Source organism: Anolis sagrei, chromosome 3 (assembly GCF_037176765.1).
Source record: "Anolis sagrei isolate rAnoSag1 chromosome 3, rAnoSag1.mat, whole genome shotgun sequence".
NCBI lineage: Eukaryota > Metazoa > Chordata > Lepidosauria > Squamata > Dactyloidae > Anolis > Anolis sagrei.
The window spans coordinates 148,746,048-148,767,858 of NC_090023.1; the positions used below are offsets into that span (position 1 = coordinate 148,746,048).

A 21,811-nucleotide genomic window follows, 5' to 3' on the forward strand; every position below is an offset into this window, starting at 1 on the left:
GTGGCAGGGGGGAGTTGAATTTAACAGAAAATTTGCCCTTAATAGCAAGTGACATGACAGAAGGCAAAGGGGAAATAGGATGCAGTATGGGGACGTTTATGAAGGTAGGAGGAGGCTGAAAATGACTCCTTTCTTTCCAACAGGAAGTGACCTTAAGGCAGTCTCTTAAAGGCTAGGATACCTTTGTGGACAGGAGTTTTCATGAGTATGTAAACCTTCTAGTCTTACAACATGTATATGATAAGTCGGTCTTATCATTACTGTCTATGATAAGTTAGTTTAATAGTTCCAATAGTCTCCTTGCTTTGTAAGTTATTTTTCTAATTCCCTGGATTGGCTCAGAAATTAATTGGCTCAGAAATTCATCTGTGGCTAGAAGCTCACCCATCTCTAGTTTGGTCGTCAGCTGTCTGGTATTGGTTTTGGTATGTGGCAGCGAGGTGATAATTCATCAAATATTGGCCATCTGTGACAGGGATCTGTTTCCTTTAAATGTTTTCATGGCAAATGACTTAACTTCAGAAAAATCCCCCCTCCTTTCCTTTTCATTCTTATTTTGTTTTGTTTACAGCACAAATCAATAGGTTCCTGCAGTAAAGCTGCTGTTGTCCCTCAGGTTAACGTGATTATAATTGTGCTCTTCTGGGGAACATCTACACTGATAATTTAAAGCGGTTTCAAACCAGTATTGAAGAAAGTGGTTTCACTGTGCAGATGATTACATAGAAAATTCTAGAACCAATTTGAAGCCCATATGATGATTACACAAACCACAGAGCACTGAAACTGACTTATCACAGATACAGTATACTCTTGCTTATCCAACCTTTGCTCTTCCAACATTCTCTATTATTCAACACAGTCTGCCTTCCACCTGGATCCACAGCTGTTTCAATACACTGTGATGTTTTGGTGCTAAATTCGTAAAGACAGTAATTTTACAACATAATTACTGTTGTAAAACATGATGTTTTGGCGCTTAATTTGTAAAATCATAACATAATTTGACGTTCAATAGACTTTTGCTTGATCCCTCCTTATTATCCAACATTTTCGATTATCCAACGTTCTGCTGACCCGTTTTTGTTGGGATAAGTGAGACTCTACTATAATTATGATAAGACTGACTTATCATATACAGGTTGCAAATCTAGAAGGTTTACGTACTCATAAGAACACAAAGGAATCATAACCTTTCTTTTGCTCACCCTAGTCTGGCCACCACATTTTGAAGCTAACTTTAAACTATTAAAAAGTCAGTGTAGATGGGATCTTAGTTCTGATTCTTAGCAGCTTGGAGCTTCAAAATAGTCCAGTAGGGGGCCGTACACTGCAGTTAAGTTTGTCCTTTCGATGGTCATTGATGACAACAACTCTGCCAGATCAGTGGGATGCTTTTCCTTGCCATATTGAATGGATGAAGTATTCACCTTCTTTGTCCAAAAGGTCTGCACTGTCCTGTTACTGTATAGCTGTATGTATTTTCAGTCTATGCTAAAAAAAAAGAAGAAGAATTTATTTATTATTTCCCCTCTCTTTCCCTAAGTTCAAATCTATTCTAGAAAGAACATTGGGCATGCCAGACAGATACATGATTAAAATGCATTACCGTTGATTTTATTTTAGAAATGAATCATATTATTACTGCTTCCTCTGGATTTTTTTAACCGCTCTCTCTCTCTCTGTTACTTTGTAGCCTTAAACTTCTTTTCCTTTTCAGCAGTTCTGTCTTTTCCCATCTTGAAAACTAAATCAGGAAAAATGGAAAAAGCTCACAATTTCAAAATTTCAGTATCCCCTCTGTACCACAGTGACTTCACTGGCTCCTCATAATGAGTAAGCATATGTGGAATCATCCATTAAACTGTGTAGCTAGATCAGGCATTGGTAAACTTTGGCCCTCCAGGTGTTTTTCACTTCAACTCCCACAATTCCTAACACAATTCCTCCACTTCTTTAGGCGGAGGAGAAAACCACAATCTCAGGAAAGTACTCTCAAACCATCTTGCATCATACAAGTGAATTTTGCTGACAGTGACAGGAGAGGGGACACCAAAAGGCTTCCAAAGTTGCCTGTTCCTACTGCCTGTTCCTACTGTAGTGTGGTACCAGCCTTATCACACTAGAGCTTAAAGGCAAAGAGTCTGCATCCCATCTGAAATCCTATGGCTGCCTCTTGCAGAATTTTGGGGCTTGTAGTTTAGCAGAGGTCTTGAGTCTCATTAAACTACAAGCTCCAAAATTCTGCAGAAGACAGTGACAAAATTTCAGATGGGATGTCTACTCTTTGATTACTCTGTGATAAGGCAAATGATCATCTTCAAAGATAAAGGTACAAGCTCAGAGTTTGCTAGAAAAGACAGGTTAAGATATAGGGCAAGACCAAATAATCAAGTATCACTTTGAATCTGCTATAGAGTCATGACATGATACCACATATCCTTTTATAAGCCATTGATATCTAAGATACTGCTTGATTTTCTTATTGCCCTGTTCTTTGCTCACAACTATATAGGCTAAGGCATGGCCAGAAAACGTTCTGATCCCAGGTGTGTGAATCATGCCCTATTCATATTAGTTTTGCAACTCTCCAGCTCCAACATTCTGTTAGTCAGACTTCATATTACATGTTATGGGTTTTAAAGTTCACAAGCACTTTAAAAACCAGGTATATTGCACTGGGAGTCAAAAGAAAGAATGTATATCCTTTTTATGCACATCTCATTTACTAATTACGTTATACAACCAGTTGATATTTTCAGGTGAAAAGAGGGCCCTGGGATGTCGTCATGCTCCTATGATGCATGATGCCACCCTGCACTGAATCCCATACATTATTAATGGTGGCATAGTTCAGGTCGATATGAAAGGTGGATCAGATGCACATTGAGTTTGATGCTGACCCTTTGGGAGCCTGAGGCTGGATCTACCCTGCCTGGTGTGGATTGTTCGCCGCCTTGAGTCCCCATTGAGAGAAAGATGATAATAATAATAATAATAAGCACAATACTCCAGACCTCACGGCTGTATTAAAAAACAAAGTATGGATTGTCGATGTTGCAATCCCAGGCGACAGCAGGATTGAAGAGAAACAACTGGGAAAGCTGACACAATATGAGAATTTAAAAATCAAACTGCAGAGACTCTGGCACAAGCCAGTAAAGATGGTCCCAGTGGTGATCGGCACACCGGGTGCAGTGCCTAAAGACCTTGGTCTGCACTTAAACACAATCGGTGCTGACAAAATTACCATCTGCCAGCTGCAAAAGGCCACCTTACTGGGATCTGTACGCATTATTCGCCAATACATCACACAGTCCTAGACACTTGGGAAAAGTGTTATGGCACAGCCAGCAGAGTGATCTTGTTTGCTGTGGATTCATCTTGTTGCGATAATAATAATAATAATAATAATAATAATAATAATAATAATAGTAATAATAGTAATAATAATAATAATAATAATAATAATATGCAGCTCCAAACTGCATTATATAGTCAGCGTAGACCTTGAGCATATAATGAGCATATAATGCAGTTCCAAACTGCATTATATAGCAGTGTAAAATCAGCCTCAGTCTTTTACTTGCTCTTAAACACAGCCCATGCTTCCAGCTTTTAGAGCAGTAGTTCTTAACCTGGGGTCCCCAGGTGTTTTTGGCCTACAACTCCCAGAAATCCCAGCCAGTTTACCAGCTGTTAAGATTTCTGGGAGTTGAAGGCCAAAAACATCTGGGGACCCACAGATTGAGAACCACTGTTTTAGAGGATATTAATGAGAAATGGAGACAACAGTCTGCTGAAAAATAGTATCCTTTGCTTTCTTTTCTCCCTACCTTCCCTTTGCTCCCCGGTCCTATCTCCAAGTCATGTCATCTCTCAGTGCCCTTACTCTTCATTATTTTTTTTAAAAAATTAAGTACAATATTAAAATTCAAATAGTCATTCCTTGTCTTGACCACTGCCACTTTTTTCTGTGGCCTACATTGTCCCCAGGTGTGTGATGACTCAATTTGCTCTCATGGTACTTCCCAGTACAACTATGTAAGATCCCCTGTTTTCTTTTAAACATATTTGGCTAACTGCTTCTAGAATCCTGCAACCATCAATTTTGCTATTGCTGTCATCCCTAAATGCTTTACCACTCAACCCCAATCCTAAGCTTTTCCCATTCTTGTAGCTGCTTTTTAAGTTCTTCTTTCCTTTTGATGATGGTGTGTAAATAATGAAAAGAAATTGTGCTGAATTATATAGCAAATAACACACAAAACTCAACCCCCTACAGTGGGATGCTATTTGACTACAAAAGAAGCATTTACTATTTAGTACATGCTCTTTCTGATGAGCAGTGATCTCATTGTGTGTATTTTTTTGTTATTTGAGAGGAAAATATTGCTACTGAGTAAAAAATATTGACACATCTCAGGCTGTTTGTTCCAGCCTTCTGGTCTCCTGAAGAGTATTTTTATAACATCCTTATCGATGGGCCTCTTTACCCAGCTCTCTCAGTTTAACTGAGCTGAGTCGATTTGCTACTGCAGCTTCAAGTAGCTGTTATGGAACAAGCAAGACATCCTAATAAAGCTGTAAATGTGTTTGCTCAAACATGGTATTGATTTTACTTTGTGAGGGGGAAGCAAGTCCTTAGCATGGTGCCAGAGTGGATGAGCTGAACTGCAATTTTTCATGGTCGTCTGTCATGGCTGCGGAAAGCTAAGTCAATACGTAACGGGACAAATTGGAATTCCCAGAATGTATTTCTTCAAATAGGTAACCACATGGCCCGAGGCAGGTGGAGAAAAGCTGCACTCGTTTAATTAGATTTCATTTAAACTCTGGTAACTGGGCAAGAGAGTCGTGCTACTTATTAAACATACTTTTCCCGAGAACATAGATTTGGGAGCAAATAGGATGTAGGTCGACAGGTGGGTTTTCCCCCTTTCATTTGTAAGTTTGTACAGTTGGTGTTGTGTGTCAGACCCAGATCTCTGTTTTGGAAAATGTGAATCTCCATAACGATTTGGGAAATGAGAATCGTAACCTTTTTGGAAAACCACTGGTCAAATTACCTTTTGGAAAGATATGCAGCAGAGTTTTAGAAGTGTTCTTTTAGTTGCCCAAAAACACCCACTCTCTCTTAAATATAGATTTGCCTTTAAATCTTACTTAGGCGATCCCTTGTTGTCCGAGTAGGATTGTCTTCAAAGATCAGTGTACTGGTGGGTCCGTAGGTGACTGTGGAGCCTTATTCTTGATCTGCATCTTCTCCCGCAGTGAGGGAATTGGTTTCCAGTTGGAAAGCGGTCTCGGTCGGATTGGCTTGATGCGCCTTCCTTCTTTCCAACTGGTTCCTTTTTTCCTACCGGGAAAGAGACACCAGTTAGAATAGATTACTGCAATGTGCTCTACATGGGGTTGCCTTTGAAGATTGTTCAGAAGCTTCAAATGGTCCAAAGGGCGGCAGCCAGGTTACTAACAGGAGCGGCGCTCAGGGAACACAGTACTCCTCTGTTGCGTCAGCTCCACAGGCTGCCAATTTGCTACCGAGCACAATTCAAAGTGTTGGCTTTAGCCTATAAAGCCCTAAATGATTCCAGCCCAGCTTACCTGTCCGAACGTATCTCCTCCTATGAACCATCTAGGAGCTTAAGATCGTCTGGGGAGCCCCTACTCTTGATCCCACCTGCCTCGCAATTGCGATTGGCAAAGACAAAGGACAGGGCCTTCTCAGTGGTGGCCCCCCGGCTATGGAACTCATTCCCCAGGGATATTAGATTGGCCCCCTCCCTCCTGACTTTCCGAAAAAAATTAAAGACCTGGCTCTTTAAGCAAGCATTTGAGAATGCAGCGGAATAGATAACATGAAACCAAGAATGATGAACATGGAATGGCCAAATGATGTTACTGGATAACATTTTTAACAAGATGACACCAATGATTATATGCTTTAACGGTTTTTATTTTTGTTTTATATTGTAATGTTGATTGTTTTTAATGGCACTTTTATGAATACCTGACATCGAATTGTGCCAATCTGTAACCCACCTTGAGTTGCTGTATGGCTGAGAAAGGTGGGCTATAAATATCGTAAATAAATAAATAAATCGTATTCTTTCAATTCCTAGAGGAAAACATTGCTTTTGTAATAAGGGAACACACCAAAATAGCTCTAAATAGCCATTTCAAGATGCTCCCCACTCCAAAACTGGGATGGGAGCAAATTTGGCCCAAAGACAAAACAAGCTCAAAATGGCTAAACAGTGATATTTTGTCTCTTCCAGTTGCCCAAAATTGTAGCCATGATATTTGGCATTTTGTAAGAGTTGGAAATGGGGTGGTGTGGCCCTCCATTCCATAGAACTTCTTTCTAGATTTTTTCCTACTACCCAAACTCTTTACCAATGCTTGTTATTTTTGTATATATTCTTGAGCAGTGGGCAAAATGAAAAGGCTCGTTTTTCACCTTTCTGTATAAACTTTTACTTCCTTCTTTTTCTGGCTCTGTGCTTTGCCAAACTCAGTCAGGGGTGTCTGAGTCTGTATAGTGTGTGTCTGTTCTAGACACACTGATTCAGAAATATCTGGCTTTCCCTGCTTATTTTTTTTTTTTTTAATACACAGACAGACCCTACTCGCTCTCAGGTTTTATCCACTTACAATCTTCCAGGCAGATGTCTTGCCTTCCAGGAATTTCAACTTTAATGCCTGACAATTTTTATTTCTAGGGATTATGTTTTATAAGAACATGCGTTAATTTAATGGATAACAGACTGGTTTACCTGAGATGCTAAAAAGGAAAATACAATTTTTGCCAAATACGCTGTTTCATCTCTGAAAGTGTGGCCACAGTGGTCCATAAAGTGCTGCTGCTACTAAGACATATCTGGCAAACTTGGGCACAGGATTTTGTACCAACTTGAAATTTGTGGAAGGAGACCACACCACCAGCTGTATTTTCTTTCTGTCCTAGTAGATTAATTTATTCCTACCTGTTTGTAAACTGCATGTTTTAGTGAACTCAGAAGACTTCTGTAGCTGTTCTATACTGAGGATATTTATTAATACTTCATATATAGAGAAAATTAGATTAGATCAGAGGGGTGTTACTATTGTCTTCCTCTGAGGCTGTCAGAGTATGACTTGCCCAAGGTTACCAAATGTGTCCAAAGGAGGACGACTGAAATGATCAAGGGTCTGGAGAACAAGCCCTATGAGGAGCGTCTTAAATAGCTGGGCATGTTTAGCCTGAAGAAGAGAAGGCTGAGAGGAGACATAGCCATGTATAAATATGTGAGGGGAAATCATAGAGAGGAGGGAGCAGGCTTGTTTTCTGCTGCCCTGGAGACTAAGATGCGAAACAATAGCTTCAACTACAGGAAAGGAGATTCCACCTGAACATTAGGAAGAACTTCCTGACTGTGAGAGTTGTTCAGCAGTGGAACTCTCTGCCCCAGAGTGTCGTGGAGGCATTTAAACAGAGGCTGGATGGCTATCTGTTGGGAGTGCTTTGAATTAGATTTTCCTTCTTTTTGGCAGGGGAGTTGGACTTCCAAATTTGTGATTCTATGAAATGGGTTTCCATGAACAAGCAAGATTGGAACCATGGTCTCCAGAGTCCTAGTCTAACACTCAAACCACTATACCACACTGGCTCCACATTTAAATATCTACATGTTCAATTGACCGATTTTCTGAATGATTGACAAATTAAAATACATTAAAATTTATAGGCTATAATAGAATAATGTAAAACTATAAATAAAAGAGCAACATAAAACAACCATAAAGATTTTTAAAGCCCATATTATCCATGGTCTTGCTTTTGCATTTCTCAGAACACATGGCATTGAATTAATTGAAAACAGTGAGCAAGACCCATTGGTGTACAACAAAAGACAGAGAACAAAGTATGAAGATGTTGAGTTGCTGTAAGTTTTTTGAGCTGTATGGCCATGTTCCATACAGCCCAAAAAACTTACAGCAACCCAGTGATTCTGGCCATGAAAGCCTTCGACAATATATCAAGATGTTGCTCCTCCTACTCACCCTCATCTTCCCATATATACTAAAAACCTGTTACAAGGAGTTCCTCACTGTCTAGAGTTCTTTTTAAGGTGGATGGGCCACTGTAGATGGTGGTTTGGTGTCTGATTCTGGTGGAAGATATATGGATATAGTAGAAATGCAATACTAAGCATAGCAAAAATTTCAGCAGAATTTAAGTCATAATAGAAGCCATCTGACACGAACTTTGGATGTCACATTTAGATCCTGGATTATATGACATGAGGATAGATGAAAATACCCCTCAGGGTAGGATAGTCCCATCATTTATTAGTAAAATACAGAAAATTTGAACAAATCAGGGATTAGAAGAACTTTTAAACAATGCTTTCATTGATTGATTTGGATTAAATAACAGCATTAAACACAGTTTAAATAAGCCTGTGCTGCTGGTGGAGGCAAGCTATATTGCAAGACATGAATATGATGTGATGTTTACCTTCTTGGCAGAGTCACAGGACTGAGTCCATCAACCATAGTTTGATGTTACATTAGTTAGAGTCTGACTTACATGTTCTCTCAATCTGCTCCAGCTCACATAATGTTTTCCTGTTTGACACTAACTATAGTTTACTATTTCAGCCAAATGGACAATCTATATTTTCCTTTTGTCCTCCAAACTACAACTGGAAACTTAGATTGAGAATGGACTCCAGTTCTAATTAGAGCACTGGTTCCCAGTCTTCTTTTTTGTTTTGTTTTTGACCAGGGACAACGTGATTAGGGACCACTCTCCAACATTAGTATCAAAAGGGTTACGAATCAGTTTTTGGTCAACTTTAGATTTGGTTTGGTTACTTGGAGTGCTGATTCTGAAAATTGCATTGGATAGACCACCTCAGCTCTAGTTTCTGATACAGAACATATGCCACCCAGTAGTTGCCATCTGCTCACCTACAAAAACCATTTAATAATCTAGAGCTGATGTGGTCTATCCAATGAATTTTCTGAATCAGCACCCCAAATAACTCCAGGAACAGGCCTAAAAAAAAGACACCAAGGCACACCAGCTTCCAGGTGCCACATGGAACGGCTCCACTCAGGGGGAGGGAGGAAGAGAAGAAGCAGCAGTCAGGAGGTTTGTTATCATGCCTTTTGTGGGTATTCAGCCTCTCCCCTCCGGATATCTCCGTTGCCTTGGCACTATAAGAGGGTTTCGCAAGACCAGTCACTCTCGTTACAATGGTGTAGTAATAGTGAGGCCGCGGACCATTTTTTAGTTCTTGGGGACCACTGGTGGTCCACAGATTGGGAACCATTGAATTAGAGGGACAAGAGCATGCTATAATGTGCAGATTTGCATTAAACAAGATGTACTTGAATACAACAATGTAATGGAAGAAAAAGAGTGTGTAATTGTAAAGAATGCTTTTGGAAGAGTCAGTTTGAACTATCGAGTATTCCTTGAACTAGCTCAAGTATATACTGTTTAACAGTTTGTCGGTAAAATATAAAAAGCTGGCTCAATGAGTCAAATTATCTAGTTAATAGGGGATCGTGAACCATTTGAGAACAACATTTTTGAACTTCAGTAAAGTACAATACAGATCAAGATACAAGTGTAATAAATAATAGTGTTTTTATCCCCCTCCTCACATAGAGCTGATTAGGCAGGTTCCCTGATTGTTTTAATGCTTTGTTTCTGTCTTGCCCTTCAGGTTTCCTCTCTCAGCTTGTGTACGACCGACCGCTGACGGAGTGCATCCGAGCCGGACACTATGCTGCCAGTGTGATTATAAAACGTTCCGGCTGTACCTTCCCAGAGAAGCCTGACTTCCACTGATCCTGGGCCACCCAATAGGCCAAGAGGAGGCGCTGCTTGCCTTTCCCTCCTTCCCCAGTTACCCTGCATTGAGGTTTCTGTACTTCTATTCACGTGTACTTTTCACACATCTCTGTTTTGATCCCTTCTACCTGTCTCCAACCAACAGTGTCCTGCATGTCTTAAATAAGTGGCCAGGCTCTGTTCAGCTTGGGACTCATTATCTTTAGTACAGTTTCTAGCAACAACACTATATGAGGACATCCACTGCTGCTAACACGTTTAGTCTATTACTGTAGGGTATACCACCCTGGCCTGTGCTAGTCACCTCAGCCAAGTGAGAAATCATCAACATACTCAACTAGTGGAAGACATAATTAACAGTATTGCAATGGCGGCCATGAGAAAAAGAATTCCTCTGTGTGCTCTTGTGTGTTGGACAATAATTCCCATCATCTTTATTCCATGTGACTGTTGCAATGTTCACATAAGATGATGAGAGTTGTAGTCAAACATTTGAAGAGTGCTAATTTGTAGAAAGCTGCTTTGGGCAATTGAGGAGAGGACTTGTAAGTGAGTGTGGGACCATGATCCTTAACACTTGTCTGAGTAAGCTTTAGGATGCCATTTCCTTCACAGCAGGGTCAGGGTATTTTTTGATATAAATAAATCCCATAAGATAGTGGTTCTCAACCTGTGGGTCCCCAGATGATTTGGCCTTCAACTCCCAGAAATACTAACAGCTGGTAAACTGGCTGGGATTTCTGGGAGTTGTAAACCAAAACATCTGGGGGGACACAGGCTGAGAACCTCTGCCATAAGAGGACTTTCCCTAGTTGTGAGCTTGAGGTTGTCTCTCAAAGTGTGTATATATAAATGTATACATGTGTGAAGCTGAAGTACAGAAATATTCATGCAGGCGATCTCATCAAGATATGCCAAAAGAATTCTTTTTATTTTAACGCACAGTTTTAAGACAATAATGTCCTTCAAATAAATGCAGGATTTTCTTTTACTTGTACTACAGTATTCAAAGGAGACATTCTCAAAATGTTCTTCATTACTTTACTATGTAATTTGATACCGATAAATAAAGGAATTGTGATACAGGATTTCTCTGGCTTTGTTTTTAGGCTTAGCCTTCAGCAGAAAAAAATACAGTATTGAAGAAAAAGGGAGAAGTCAATTCTGGTTGTTTCCTCCAACACCACAGTTCAAAAGCATCTATCTTCCTTTACTCAGCCTTCCTTGTGCTCCAGCTCTGGCATCCATAGGTTACTATGGGGAATATGATTGCTTTAACTATGTGGATCTTCGTTGCCAGTGTGATGTCGCTACTCTTTAATTATTTTATCGAAATTGGTCTTCACCCAAGAAGTAAACGTCTTCTGATTTCCTGGCTGAAGTCTGCGTCTGCAGTAATCTTTGCTCCTAGAAATACAAGGTGACACAAGAATAAATAATTTTGTCCAAATTTGTCACTATCCCTGAAAATGAATCAAAAATTTAGAAAGCATTTTAGAGTCATAATCTGAGGGGAAAAATTGAAAATTTGAATACATTCTATAAAGTCTTGGCATGTAACATTGTAATTTGCACCCCATAAGGAGATCCCATAGCATGTAGGCAAAATGGTTGTGGAGATCAGGTTCCTGTACCACCCCATCAGAAAGCCTACAGATGACACAATGGCTCGTAAAGCTAACCAAAGGGAGTCTGAAATTGAAATCATTTCATGCCAATTAAAAAATAATAAAGGAAAGCAAATCTTAAGAAATGCCCATCTATAGTTAGCAGTTGGACAATGATCTGACAGTACAGCTCCGTTAAGTAAACTTCCAGTGGTACTGATATAGGCACTCTCATGGCATTACAGTATGCATATATTCATGTGTGACTTGGAACAACATTTCCTCATTTTCTGTATTCCTGAACCTCTCTTCTACCTGTGATGCAATGATGACATATTTATTGTCTAAACTCGCTGAAGAATTGCAGTAACGTTGAGCCTACAATCAATTTGAGCCATGGATCATCCATACAATAAGTTAATTTTCTTGAATTAAATGGAGCTGCATAACAGACAGATTAACATCGTAGTATATTGAAAGCATACTTATCTAGATTTGATGCTAGAGAAGAGTTTTACAGACATCATTGGCTCTTAAAAAGATCAATAAGTGAATCATAGAGTGAGTCAGAATTCTCTCTAGAACAGAAGATGACTAAACTGAGACTATTGTACTTTGGCCATATCATGAGAACACATTGCTTCACCTGAAGTAGCAGCCAATAATGAAAGGACCAAAGCAGTGGCATCCCCAGCCCATCCTCTGTTCTGATATCAGCCAGCACGCCAATGCCTTAAATCAAGAAATAGTTTTCTAAGATTTACAGAGATACTCACAGGAACACCCCAGCAAACGAGAGTCCAAAAGTGGCAGGCTAAAACCTAGCACCTCAAAGCATGGCTGATACCAAATGACTCCCCCCTGGGCACACAGAAAACTGGGTGACTTGGAAGGTGCTGAACAGACTGTGCTCTGGCACCACAAGATGCAGAACCAACCTTAAGAAATGGGGCCACAAAGTGGAATCCACAACATGCGAGTGTGGAGAAGAGCAAACCACAGACCACCTATTACAATGCAGCCTGAGCCCTGCCACATGTACAATGAAGGGCCTTCTTATAGCAATACCAGAGACACTCCTAGTGGCCAGCTACTGGTCAAAGGACATTTAATATAATTACAAGTTTTTACACTTTGCGTTTTCTCAAATACATCACAACTGCACCCTTGGTTCGCTCCTGATATGATAGATAAATAAATGAGACAATAATGCTTAGTAAAGTAGAAGGCCATTGGAAAAGAGAAAGACCGCATTCCAGATGGATAGACTCAATGAAGGAAGCCACAGCCCTGAGTCTGCAAGTTCCCTATACACCATGGACACAAATCTGACAACGGAATTGGTCACACATAGAAAACAGTGTCGGAACATTCAAGTGTCTCAGAATAGTCTGGCACTGAACTCAAAGTTGCTGTTTTGACACATATGAGTTTCAAGAGAAAATCTAAAGGAGAAGCAGGTGGATTGGATTACACTGACAGATTCTAGTCTATTAATGAATATTTAGACAGGGAAAGGGGCTTCTTAGCACTCCACATACAGCCTTTCAATAAAGTGTGTAAAGCCTTTCTTTTTTAAATAAAAACTGCCTTCAGCAGAACAAACATCCATAAAAACAGAATTTTACATGCAATTGTCTTTTTTAATATTCCACTTCACTCTGATTTTCCTCCACAGCTATGAAGCAGACATGTTTATGTGTGAGTAGTATATTGTACTCTGTCTTGCATCTGAGGAATAATGCGTGATGGCTGATGGTAAAATAAATGGCGAATGGTGCTGTAAGTCTCCTTTTTGCTTTCTTTTCTCATTCCACTTCTTCCCTTTATATTGAAACATACTAAAAGGGGTATATATTTGAGAACTGTACTGCTATATGTTTAACTATATAGCACTATATAGCATTTCTGCTTAACTAGTACAGTTCCGGTTATCTACATCCCTAAATTAAATTAGTATATGCACACTGCTTGTCAATTGTAATCCTCCGTTGGTCTCATTTTTGGGAATCCTTTTTCCATGATGCAGGAGTCAGCACGATACATACACTTTATAGAAGATAGTAGAAGGCAGAGACCCAAAAGAGGGAATATCTAATCTTCCACACTTTTAAACCTATTTATATAGTCTTTTAGCCAAATGATCTATTTTCCATATAAGAATATATATATAATGTACTGTTTTAGAAAGCCCCTCCCCCCCAGTGGCACAGTGAGCTAAACTGCTGAGCTGCTAAACTTGCTGACTGAAAGGTTGGCGGTTCGAATCCAGGGAGCAGGGTGAGTTCCCACTGTTAGCCCCAGCTTCTGCCAACCTAGCATGAAAATATGAAAACATGAAATATGAGTACATCAGTAGGTACTGCCTTAGCGGGAAGGTAATGATGCTCTATGCAGTCATGCCGGCCACATGACAATGGAGATGTCTACAGACAATGCCAGCTCTTCGGTTTAGAAATAGAGATTAGCACCACCCCCCAGAATCGGACAAAACTAGACTTAATGTCAAGGGGAAACCTTTATCTTTACAGTTTTAGAAATGCAAAACAAAATAGCTTTGTATTTTTTTTCAAACTCTCATTACTCAATAATGTATAAACTGATATGCTACTTGTTGAAGTAGCAACACTGAGACAAAAGAGTGTCTTCTTACACAGTTAACGGTATCTGGATTGGGAGAAATTATAGAGTGTAAAAATTTTAAATCTTACTTTGCATAAATTGAAGGGAAGGAGCTTAAAGTTCCTTTGAGACTTCTTATTACTCATTGCAAGGGGTTAAATTAATGCAATACTCTTTTCTAAATGACTGCTCCCATCGTCTATGGGGTGGGGGGAGGGATAATCTCTCTCAAATATTAAGCCTGAACGTTAATAAAAATTAAAATAACAGCTGGAATTCTCAATTTCAGTTACAAATGTGTAACCTAAAGTTACGCATCAGAACTGAATCATATTCATGATACATAATAGCATCAATAATATGTAGGAATTTTAGATGTTCTCCGATCCTAAGTTTCTGGACGTTAACTGCTGCGAGTGACGGGTGTCTGTTCTGTCAACCAGGATGCAGGCAGACTGACTTTCCACCTAAAGTCTCCTAGAAGTCCCTAATGCAGAGCTTATCAAACTGTGTCATTAGTGTGTCACATACAGTGCCGGCATGTCATGTAACCATTTCATTATGATCATTTATGTATGGGTCTGTGTCTCTTATAAGGGATTGGTTTCTCCTCCAGTTTGCGAGTAAAACTGAATGACTGTCACAAAATGATGTGCTTGTAACAAGGTGTGTCACTAACATGAAACTTTTGGAAAGCTTTGCCCTAATGCAACAGTTAGAAACAGCAAGGCACTGTTGCTCTGCTTAACCAAAAGCCACCAGCTTGGCGCAGTGGCACTTGGCTCAGCCACCCCATACGTCTGTAGTCACCCACTGGTGGCCTTTACCCATAGCACAGATCTGCTGGTGGTGAACATTGTCCTCACTCATTACTCCAAAAGGATCAGCAAGGCCCAGATTTTCTCTCAGCACCATTAGTAAAAGGTCAATGAAAGGAATAAGAAGGAAGTTTATGGAGTCTCTTGTCACTGTGATAAAGGAGGCAGGACTGGATGAGAAACTCCCTCCCGGGCACACAGAAGACTGGGCGACTTGGAAGGCGCTGAACAGACTGCACTCTGGCACCACGAGATGCAGAGCTAATCTTAAGAAATGGGGCTACAAAGTAGAGTCCACGACGTGCGAGTGTGGAGAAGAGCAAACCACAGACCACATACTACAATGCACTCTGAGCCCTGCCACATGGACAATGGCGGACCTTACAGCAACACCAGAGGCACTCCCAAGTGGTCAGCTATTAGACAAACAACATTCAGCACAATGCCAAGTTTTTAACTTTGTGTTTTTTAATACATTATAACTGTATTCTCAATTTGCTTCTGATATAAATACAAATAAGTAAATAAAACAAACCATTTATGTTTATATATAGTAGTAGTGTGCAAGAAACCGAGCACAAACATGATGCAATCAAAACAATTAACATGATATGAAGGATTTATGCCATCTTCTGAACAATGCATAATACCATAGCAAGAATACTATAGAAAATCACTGTGTTCTGAAATGATCCATTCTGAAATTATCTTTGAAGATACTAATTCAAGAAATTTAAGGAATTGTTTTAGGGAAAATAATTCAGTACCTTGATTCAACGTTTTAACTGCTGTATTTTTAAAATTATTGTTTATTTTGCATTATTTAAAAGACAATATTTAAAGTAGATATGCCATGCATATTTACCTTCTGTCTTTGGCTATGGTTAGAGTTATATACTGGCACAATCAGTATACAAGTCTGTATTTAGAGCAGTGGTTCTCAACCTGTTGGCCGCAGTTCAGCAGTGGGCTGCAAGAACAAAAATCCAGTCCACAAACCTTCCTCTTTATTATATTTTATATTTCTGCTCCTTTCCACAGAGAAAACCAGCCCCAGTCAAAATGGACCCTAGTCAAGAGGGCCATGGTCAATTTGGGCCATGGTCAAAGTGGGCCCTGGTCAAAGTGAGCCCTGGTCAAGTGACTCCTGATCAAAACAAGATTGGGAACCACTGATTTAGAGGAAATGGGTGCCATCACCAAGGGAAAGCTTTTTGCATCACTTATCTAAAACAGAGTATAAAGCTATCAATTGATATACAGGTAGTCCCCTAGTTACGAAGAAGGTAGGCTCTGTAGGTTGTTAAGTTTAATTCTTTTGTAAGTCAGAACAGGTACATTTTAAGTGTAACTCAGCCATATACGTATGTATATGTATGTATGTTTTGGATAGCATGTGGATGGGTTAACACCAATTTGACTTGTTGTGGAAACAAGGATTGATGGTAAAGCTTCAACTGAGATCCCTTTTTCCCCATGACAACTCTCCCAGGAATGCACTTCCCTTCCTAGGGGTAGATTTATCTCACTTCCTGTTGTCTCACTCCTGTTTTTAACTATGAGTAGTTTGTAAGTCAGATGTTTGTAATTCGGGGAATGCCTGTATTTGCAGAAAGCCATAGTGGTTAAGTATCCAAAACAAATACAATACACAGTACACCATCCTCAAGGCTTGGTCAAAAGCTTCTGAAAGATGGCTCCGGTTAGACACACTCTGAAACGAGAAGATGACTCACTGAGGTATAGCACATTTTTGATTGGCGGGTTTTTAGACTGACTTGGCTCCATTTTTACTACTCATTTTCTCTCAAAGGAACCCAACTGTTCAGAAGCTTTGGCAGCTGACAGCTATTAACTGTCACAGTCCAGTAACCAGGGGATAGTTAGAGGAACATTAAATATTTGCGCGGTGCAGAGAGGCCATACTTCATCGTGAAACCCCTGAGCTGCACGGCACTCGAAGGAGACCCACCTTATTGCTATTCTGATCGCTCTCCTTTTCATTAGACATGTGAAATCTGTCGGCTTCACTAGCATAACCAAAAGCCTGTCCTTTATGCCAGTTCAGTGACACATGAACAGTCAATGCCAGCAAACTCTTATTTTGGCTACTTTCTTACAGGGCTGACTTTAATTGCTTCCCCCAAATAGTAAATGGCTGCATACCATTGGTAGAGCGAATTATTTTCCCATTCCAAAACTGAACACTCAGGGTGTCCCACAGGCAGAGTTCATGAGATGCCTGACCAGTCCAGATGGGTGGAAGTGGGAGTGTGCTACAAGGCTGGGTGAAAGAGTTGCAAAAGCAAAGGAGACACAAAGTAGCAACACACAAGGGCAGATGTCTTCACTGTGCCTTGTTGTGATCCCCAGGTTGTGCCAGTCAGCTTTCAGGGACATGAGAGAAGCCTCCTCACAGGATTGTAACACATCTGGGCATCTCCTGGACAACATCTTTGTTGACGGCTGATTCTCTCACACCAGAAGTGACTTCCAACATGCAACCCTGATTTATTCATATTGAACTAAAAGGAACTACATGATAGTGATTATTCCTTTATGCATTAATGCAGTTTGACTCCACTTTCACTGGCATGGCTCAATGCACTGATATCATGGGAGTTGTAGTTTTACATCTCTCTGCCAAATAATGCTGGTGCTTCACCAAATGACTAGCTCTATAGCACTGAGCCATTGCAATAAAAGTGATATCAAATTCCATTAATTCTGCAAGATAGATGCACTTTACATTTTCCACTAGACTTAAGGTCTGGACTGGAGACACAAAGCATATGACAGCATGCGAGCCATCACAAATATGTGCTCTTCCAAAACAAAACAGGCTCATATCATTTAAATGCTGTGCCCTATAGAAACTTTATCATTATCATGAGTTTGTTTTGTATAATTTCTTCTGTCATTTTGACTACTTTGCATCATTCATTCTGATTTTGCTGATAGGTAGGATGATTGTTACATCCGGATAACCCCTCTAGAGAACTTAGAAAAATAAGTTCAAAGTAGAAATGTGCTCTGACTCAAAAGGTCTGGTCCCAGGTGTAACAAAATTAACAACAGCAAAATTGCTGTTGTTGAACCCCTTGTACAACATTCATTTTTAAAGAAAACTAATTTTTGTGTGTGAAGGATTCTGTTGTCGAAAGCTTTCAGATTACAGTACACTGGCCTGGCAGAGAAACCTTCTGTAAGGCAATCAACAAGGTAGGTATTTGTTATTATTATGCAAAAGCTGATGGGTTCACCGATGATTCAGAAGGGATTGTGGCATTTCGGGGGTTCATAGTGATGAAGATTTAGGCCACAGAAATGAAACTGGCTCAGACAGAACAGAGATCCAGAAATAGCATCATTAGATAAGGGGTCGAGGGAAGAGCTAAGTGAAATGGAAAGCTCCCAAGGGAAAGCACTTGGCATTACAGAGATTAGCAGAAATCTTCGTTTACAGATCAGAGCTGAGAATCAGCTCCATAGGTCCAAGAGATGACGTGGGAAAGAGATAGAGAAAATTTGTGGGAAATGAGATGATTTCTTGAGTGCTTATTAACAGCCAGTTGATTACCTTAAAGTTAGTTCAGGCAACATTGGCTTTCAGGTGACAAGCTGGGCCTGAGTTCCCTGATCATTGTGTCAAGTCAAGTCCTGGTTTTGGATTCAAGTATCCTGGAAGTTATCTATTTTCTTATTTTATGATTCCTGCTCAAATTATTCTAAATATAGCTTTTGTCACATGACCTGCAGCCCCTCCCACTGCCTCAAGTACCTAGAGGTAAGGAAACTGCAAACCAAAGAAGATATACACTTCAGGAAATAAAACGACACATTATAAACAGACAAAACATTAAATAGAGGAGGCTAGAGAAGGTTGCTGTCTCCAATATGAACGCCATCACACAATGTATTGAGACTTTCAGCAGGGTCTTGTGGAGGAAGCATCCTGACTATGTCATAGGAGGCTTCCTTCAGAACATGGGAGGCTTCCCATAAAAAACTACAGGTCCAAGCAGCAAGGTGACACTTTCCCAAGTAGGTTGGGAATGTATCAGCTGCGGGCACGGGACGTCAAGATTGCCCCACTGCCTGGCTGATTTGCCCTGTGTGGGCCCTCATCCAAGTGATGGGTCCTTAATGGCATGCCTCCAGCCTTGCTACTACTTTTGTAATGAAATGGAATCTGAAACATCTATATAAATAAAAACGTAATGTTCGTTTGTGGGATTAACAGAACTCAAAAATCATTGGGTGAATTGCCGCAAAATTTGGTCACAAGACACATACTAAACCAAGGAGTGACCATCACTCAAAAAAATTGATTCGTCACTTGGGAGTTGTAGTTGCTGGGATTTATAGGTTACTTACAATCAAAGAGCATTCTGAACTCGACCAACAATGGAATTAAACCAAACGTGGCACACAAGACTCTCATGACCAACAAAAAACACTAGAAAGATTTGATGGGCATTGACCTTGAGTTTGGGAGTTGCAGTTCACCTACATCCAGAGAGCACTGTGGACTCAAACAATGATGGATCTGGACCAAACTTGGCATGAATATTCCATATGCCCTAATATAAACACAGATGGAATTTGGGGGAAATAGATCTTGACATTTGGGAGTTGTAGTTACTAAGATATATAGTTCTGGGAAGCTTAAACATTGGCATAGCAATATTTGGCAATATTTGGTGTAATCAATATAAAATACTACGGAAGAAATAATTAAGATAATAAATATAAATACTAAGGAAGTATATCAGAAGCCTCGAAAAGCCTCGAAAAGAAAGCAGTACCATTGACCTTGGAGCCATATTGTTTGGTCTACGAGCCGCCCTTCTTCATAAACAATCAGCGACCGGAGGCTGAAGACCGGAAGAAGGAAGTGAGGCCAGTGAAGAAAGCGGAGGTGACGGGTTGCAGAGGGCCTGAAGCTTTAGGGCGGAAGTGAATCGGAGAGGGCGGAAGACGAAAGCAGGAAACAGGAAATCAGAAAAGCACCAAGGCCATAGAGAAAAGACGCTGCAGAGAGGCAAGAAAGGCAAGAAATAAAGAGTTAAAATTAATATAGAAGGCCGGTGAAAACGAGGACGAGAAGTAGACGTACCAAGTGAGGAGCGAGGAAGAGAAGTAGACGCAACTAGGAAGAGAAGTAGACGATAAGAAGAAAGAAGAAAGAAGAGCGAGGAAGAGAAGTAGACGTTTCTCCAGGGAGCGAGGAAGAGAGGCAGTCGGAAGGATAGGAGGGAGGCAGGAAAAGCGAGTGAGCCATCTAGTGGAGAACATTGATAGTGCAAGAGCAAAAGGAAGAGAAGAAAGAAATTGATCCTACAGATGAGATTAAATTGAATAAATTATAATATCACCCACAGCAGTTCTAAAATTGATAAATACCCATGACAGTATAAATTAATTGATATTATTGAGTGAAGTATTAATCAACTGTTTTTTTTTGGAAATTATTAAATACCATACGAATTGATTAAATATAAACTTTGAATATTATACAACGAAGGAAATGCCATTGAATAATTAATGAATTGGAAGATTAATTTGATCTCTTCAACTCTCAACTGAAAGTTATTGATTAATTAATGAATTAGAAGACTAATTGGATCTTTTTAATTCCCAATTGAATTTTTTTGAATATTATTTAGCAAGGCTACTATTAATATAGATTTATATAAAGACATCTCTCTCTGTCAGGTTTGAAATTTAATACATGAATTGGATATAGTGGAAGCTGGAATTAATGAAATTAATGAATTATTGACCCACAATTATATGAGCTGAAATACAACTTAATTAAAATCTATTAAGTAATATAATATTAGCAACTTAGAAGCCTGGAAGTTAAGTGACAGATGACAACGAAGGCCAATACAGAGAAAGAAAGAGATATACGTACCTACACAAGAAGAGGATCATTAGATATTAATCCAAAGATGGAGAATATATTGAAAGAAATAAAGGCCTTAAAGAAGGAAATGACAGATAAACAAGAAGAACATTTTAAAAAACAAGAAGAAAATTCTAAGGCAATGACAGAAGAATTTAAGAAACTTAAGACAGAAGTGAAAGAAGAATACGCGCAAATGAAAAAGGATATTACCCATCTATACGGGGAGGTGAAAGAATTGAAGAGTAGTAAGGAAAAGAGTGAAGAGGTCCAATCCCAGATCTTGAAAAAGATCAAAGGTCTGGAAAAACAAAATGAAAAGCTTGAATTGGAACAGGAAAAAACACTCCAGAGGCAAATGGATTACCAATTGCGATTTCGAAATATTATAGAAGAAAAGAATGAAGATATTAGAAAAATTATGTGCGAATTGTTGGCCAAGAGTCTGAGGTGCGAGGAAGATGAGATTGAACAAGAGGTTGATCAGATTTATAGAATTTCTTCTCTGTATGCCAGAAAAAATAAGACGTCTAGGGATGTAATTGTACAGTTTTCTAGACGAACAATAAGAGATGATGTTTTGTATAAGAGTAATAGAGATCCAATTTATTACAAAGAAACGAAAATTGCAGTACTTAAAGAATTCCCTCAAGCAACACTAAACAGAAGAAGGAAATACTATTTCCTCACTGATGAATTGAAGAAGCGCGGCATTAGATTTAGGTGGGAGAGAGTGGAAGGGGTGATGGTGACGTACAAGGAGGAAAGATTTTGGTTAACATCAGAACAAAAAGCGAAGAACTTTTACGAAAATTTAATGAAAGAACAAGAAGATGAGCAACAAAGGGATAGAAAAGGAGAAAGAAAAGATGTAACCCCCAGCCAAGGTAATCAACCTAAGAAAGCGAGACACCTTTCGCCGAAAGGTTATGGATCACCCCATAAAAGTTACGAAAGTCGAAAAACACCCCTTCAGGAGCTAAGTGAAGGCGCTTGTGGATCA

At 39.6% G+C, this 21,811-nt stretch overlaps 1 protein-coding gene across 2 annotated transcripts in view; it reads left to right on the forward strand.

The window, feature by feature from the left end:
* The window catches only part of ADK (adenosine kinase), a 183,441-nt gene extending 172,503 nt beyond the window's left edge, over positions 1-10,938 (forward strand). For both annotated transcript variants that reach the window (XM_060769135.2, XM_067466954.1), the window contains exon 11: positions 9,723-10,938. In XM_060769135.2, the coding sequence (XP_060625118.1) occupies positions 9,723-9,847 (125 nt within the window). In that variant the 3' untranslated portion in view covers positions 9,848-10,938. The remainder of the gene's footprint in view (positions 1-9,722) is intronic.
* The last annotated feature ends 10,873 nt before the right edge of the window (positions 10,939-21,811 follow it).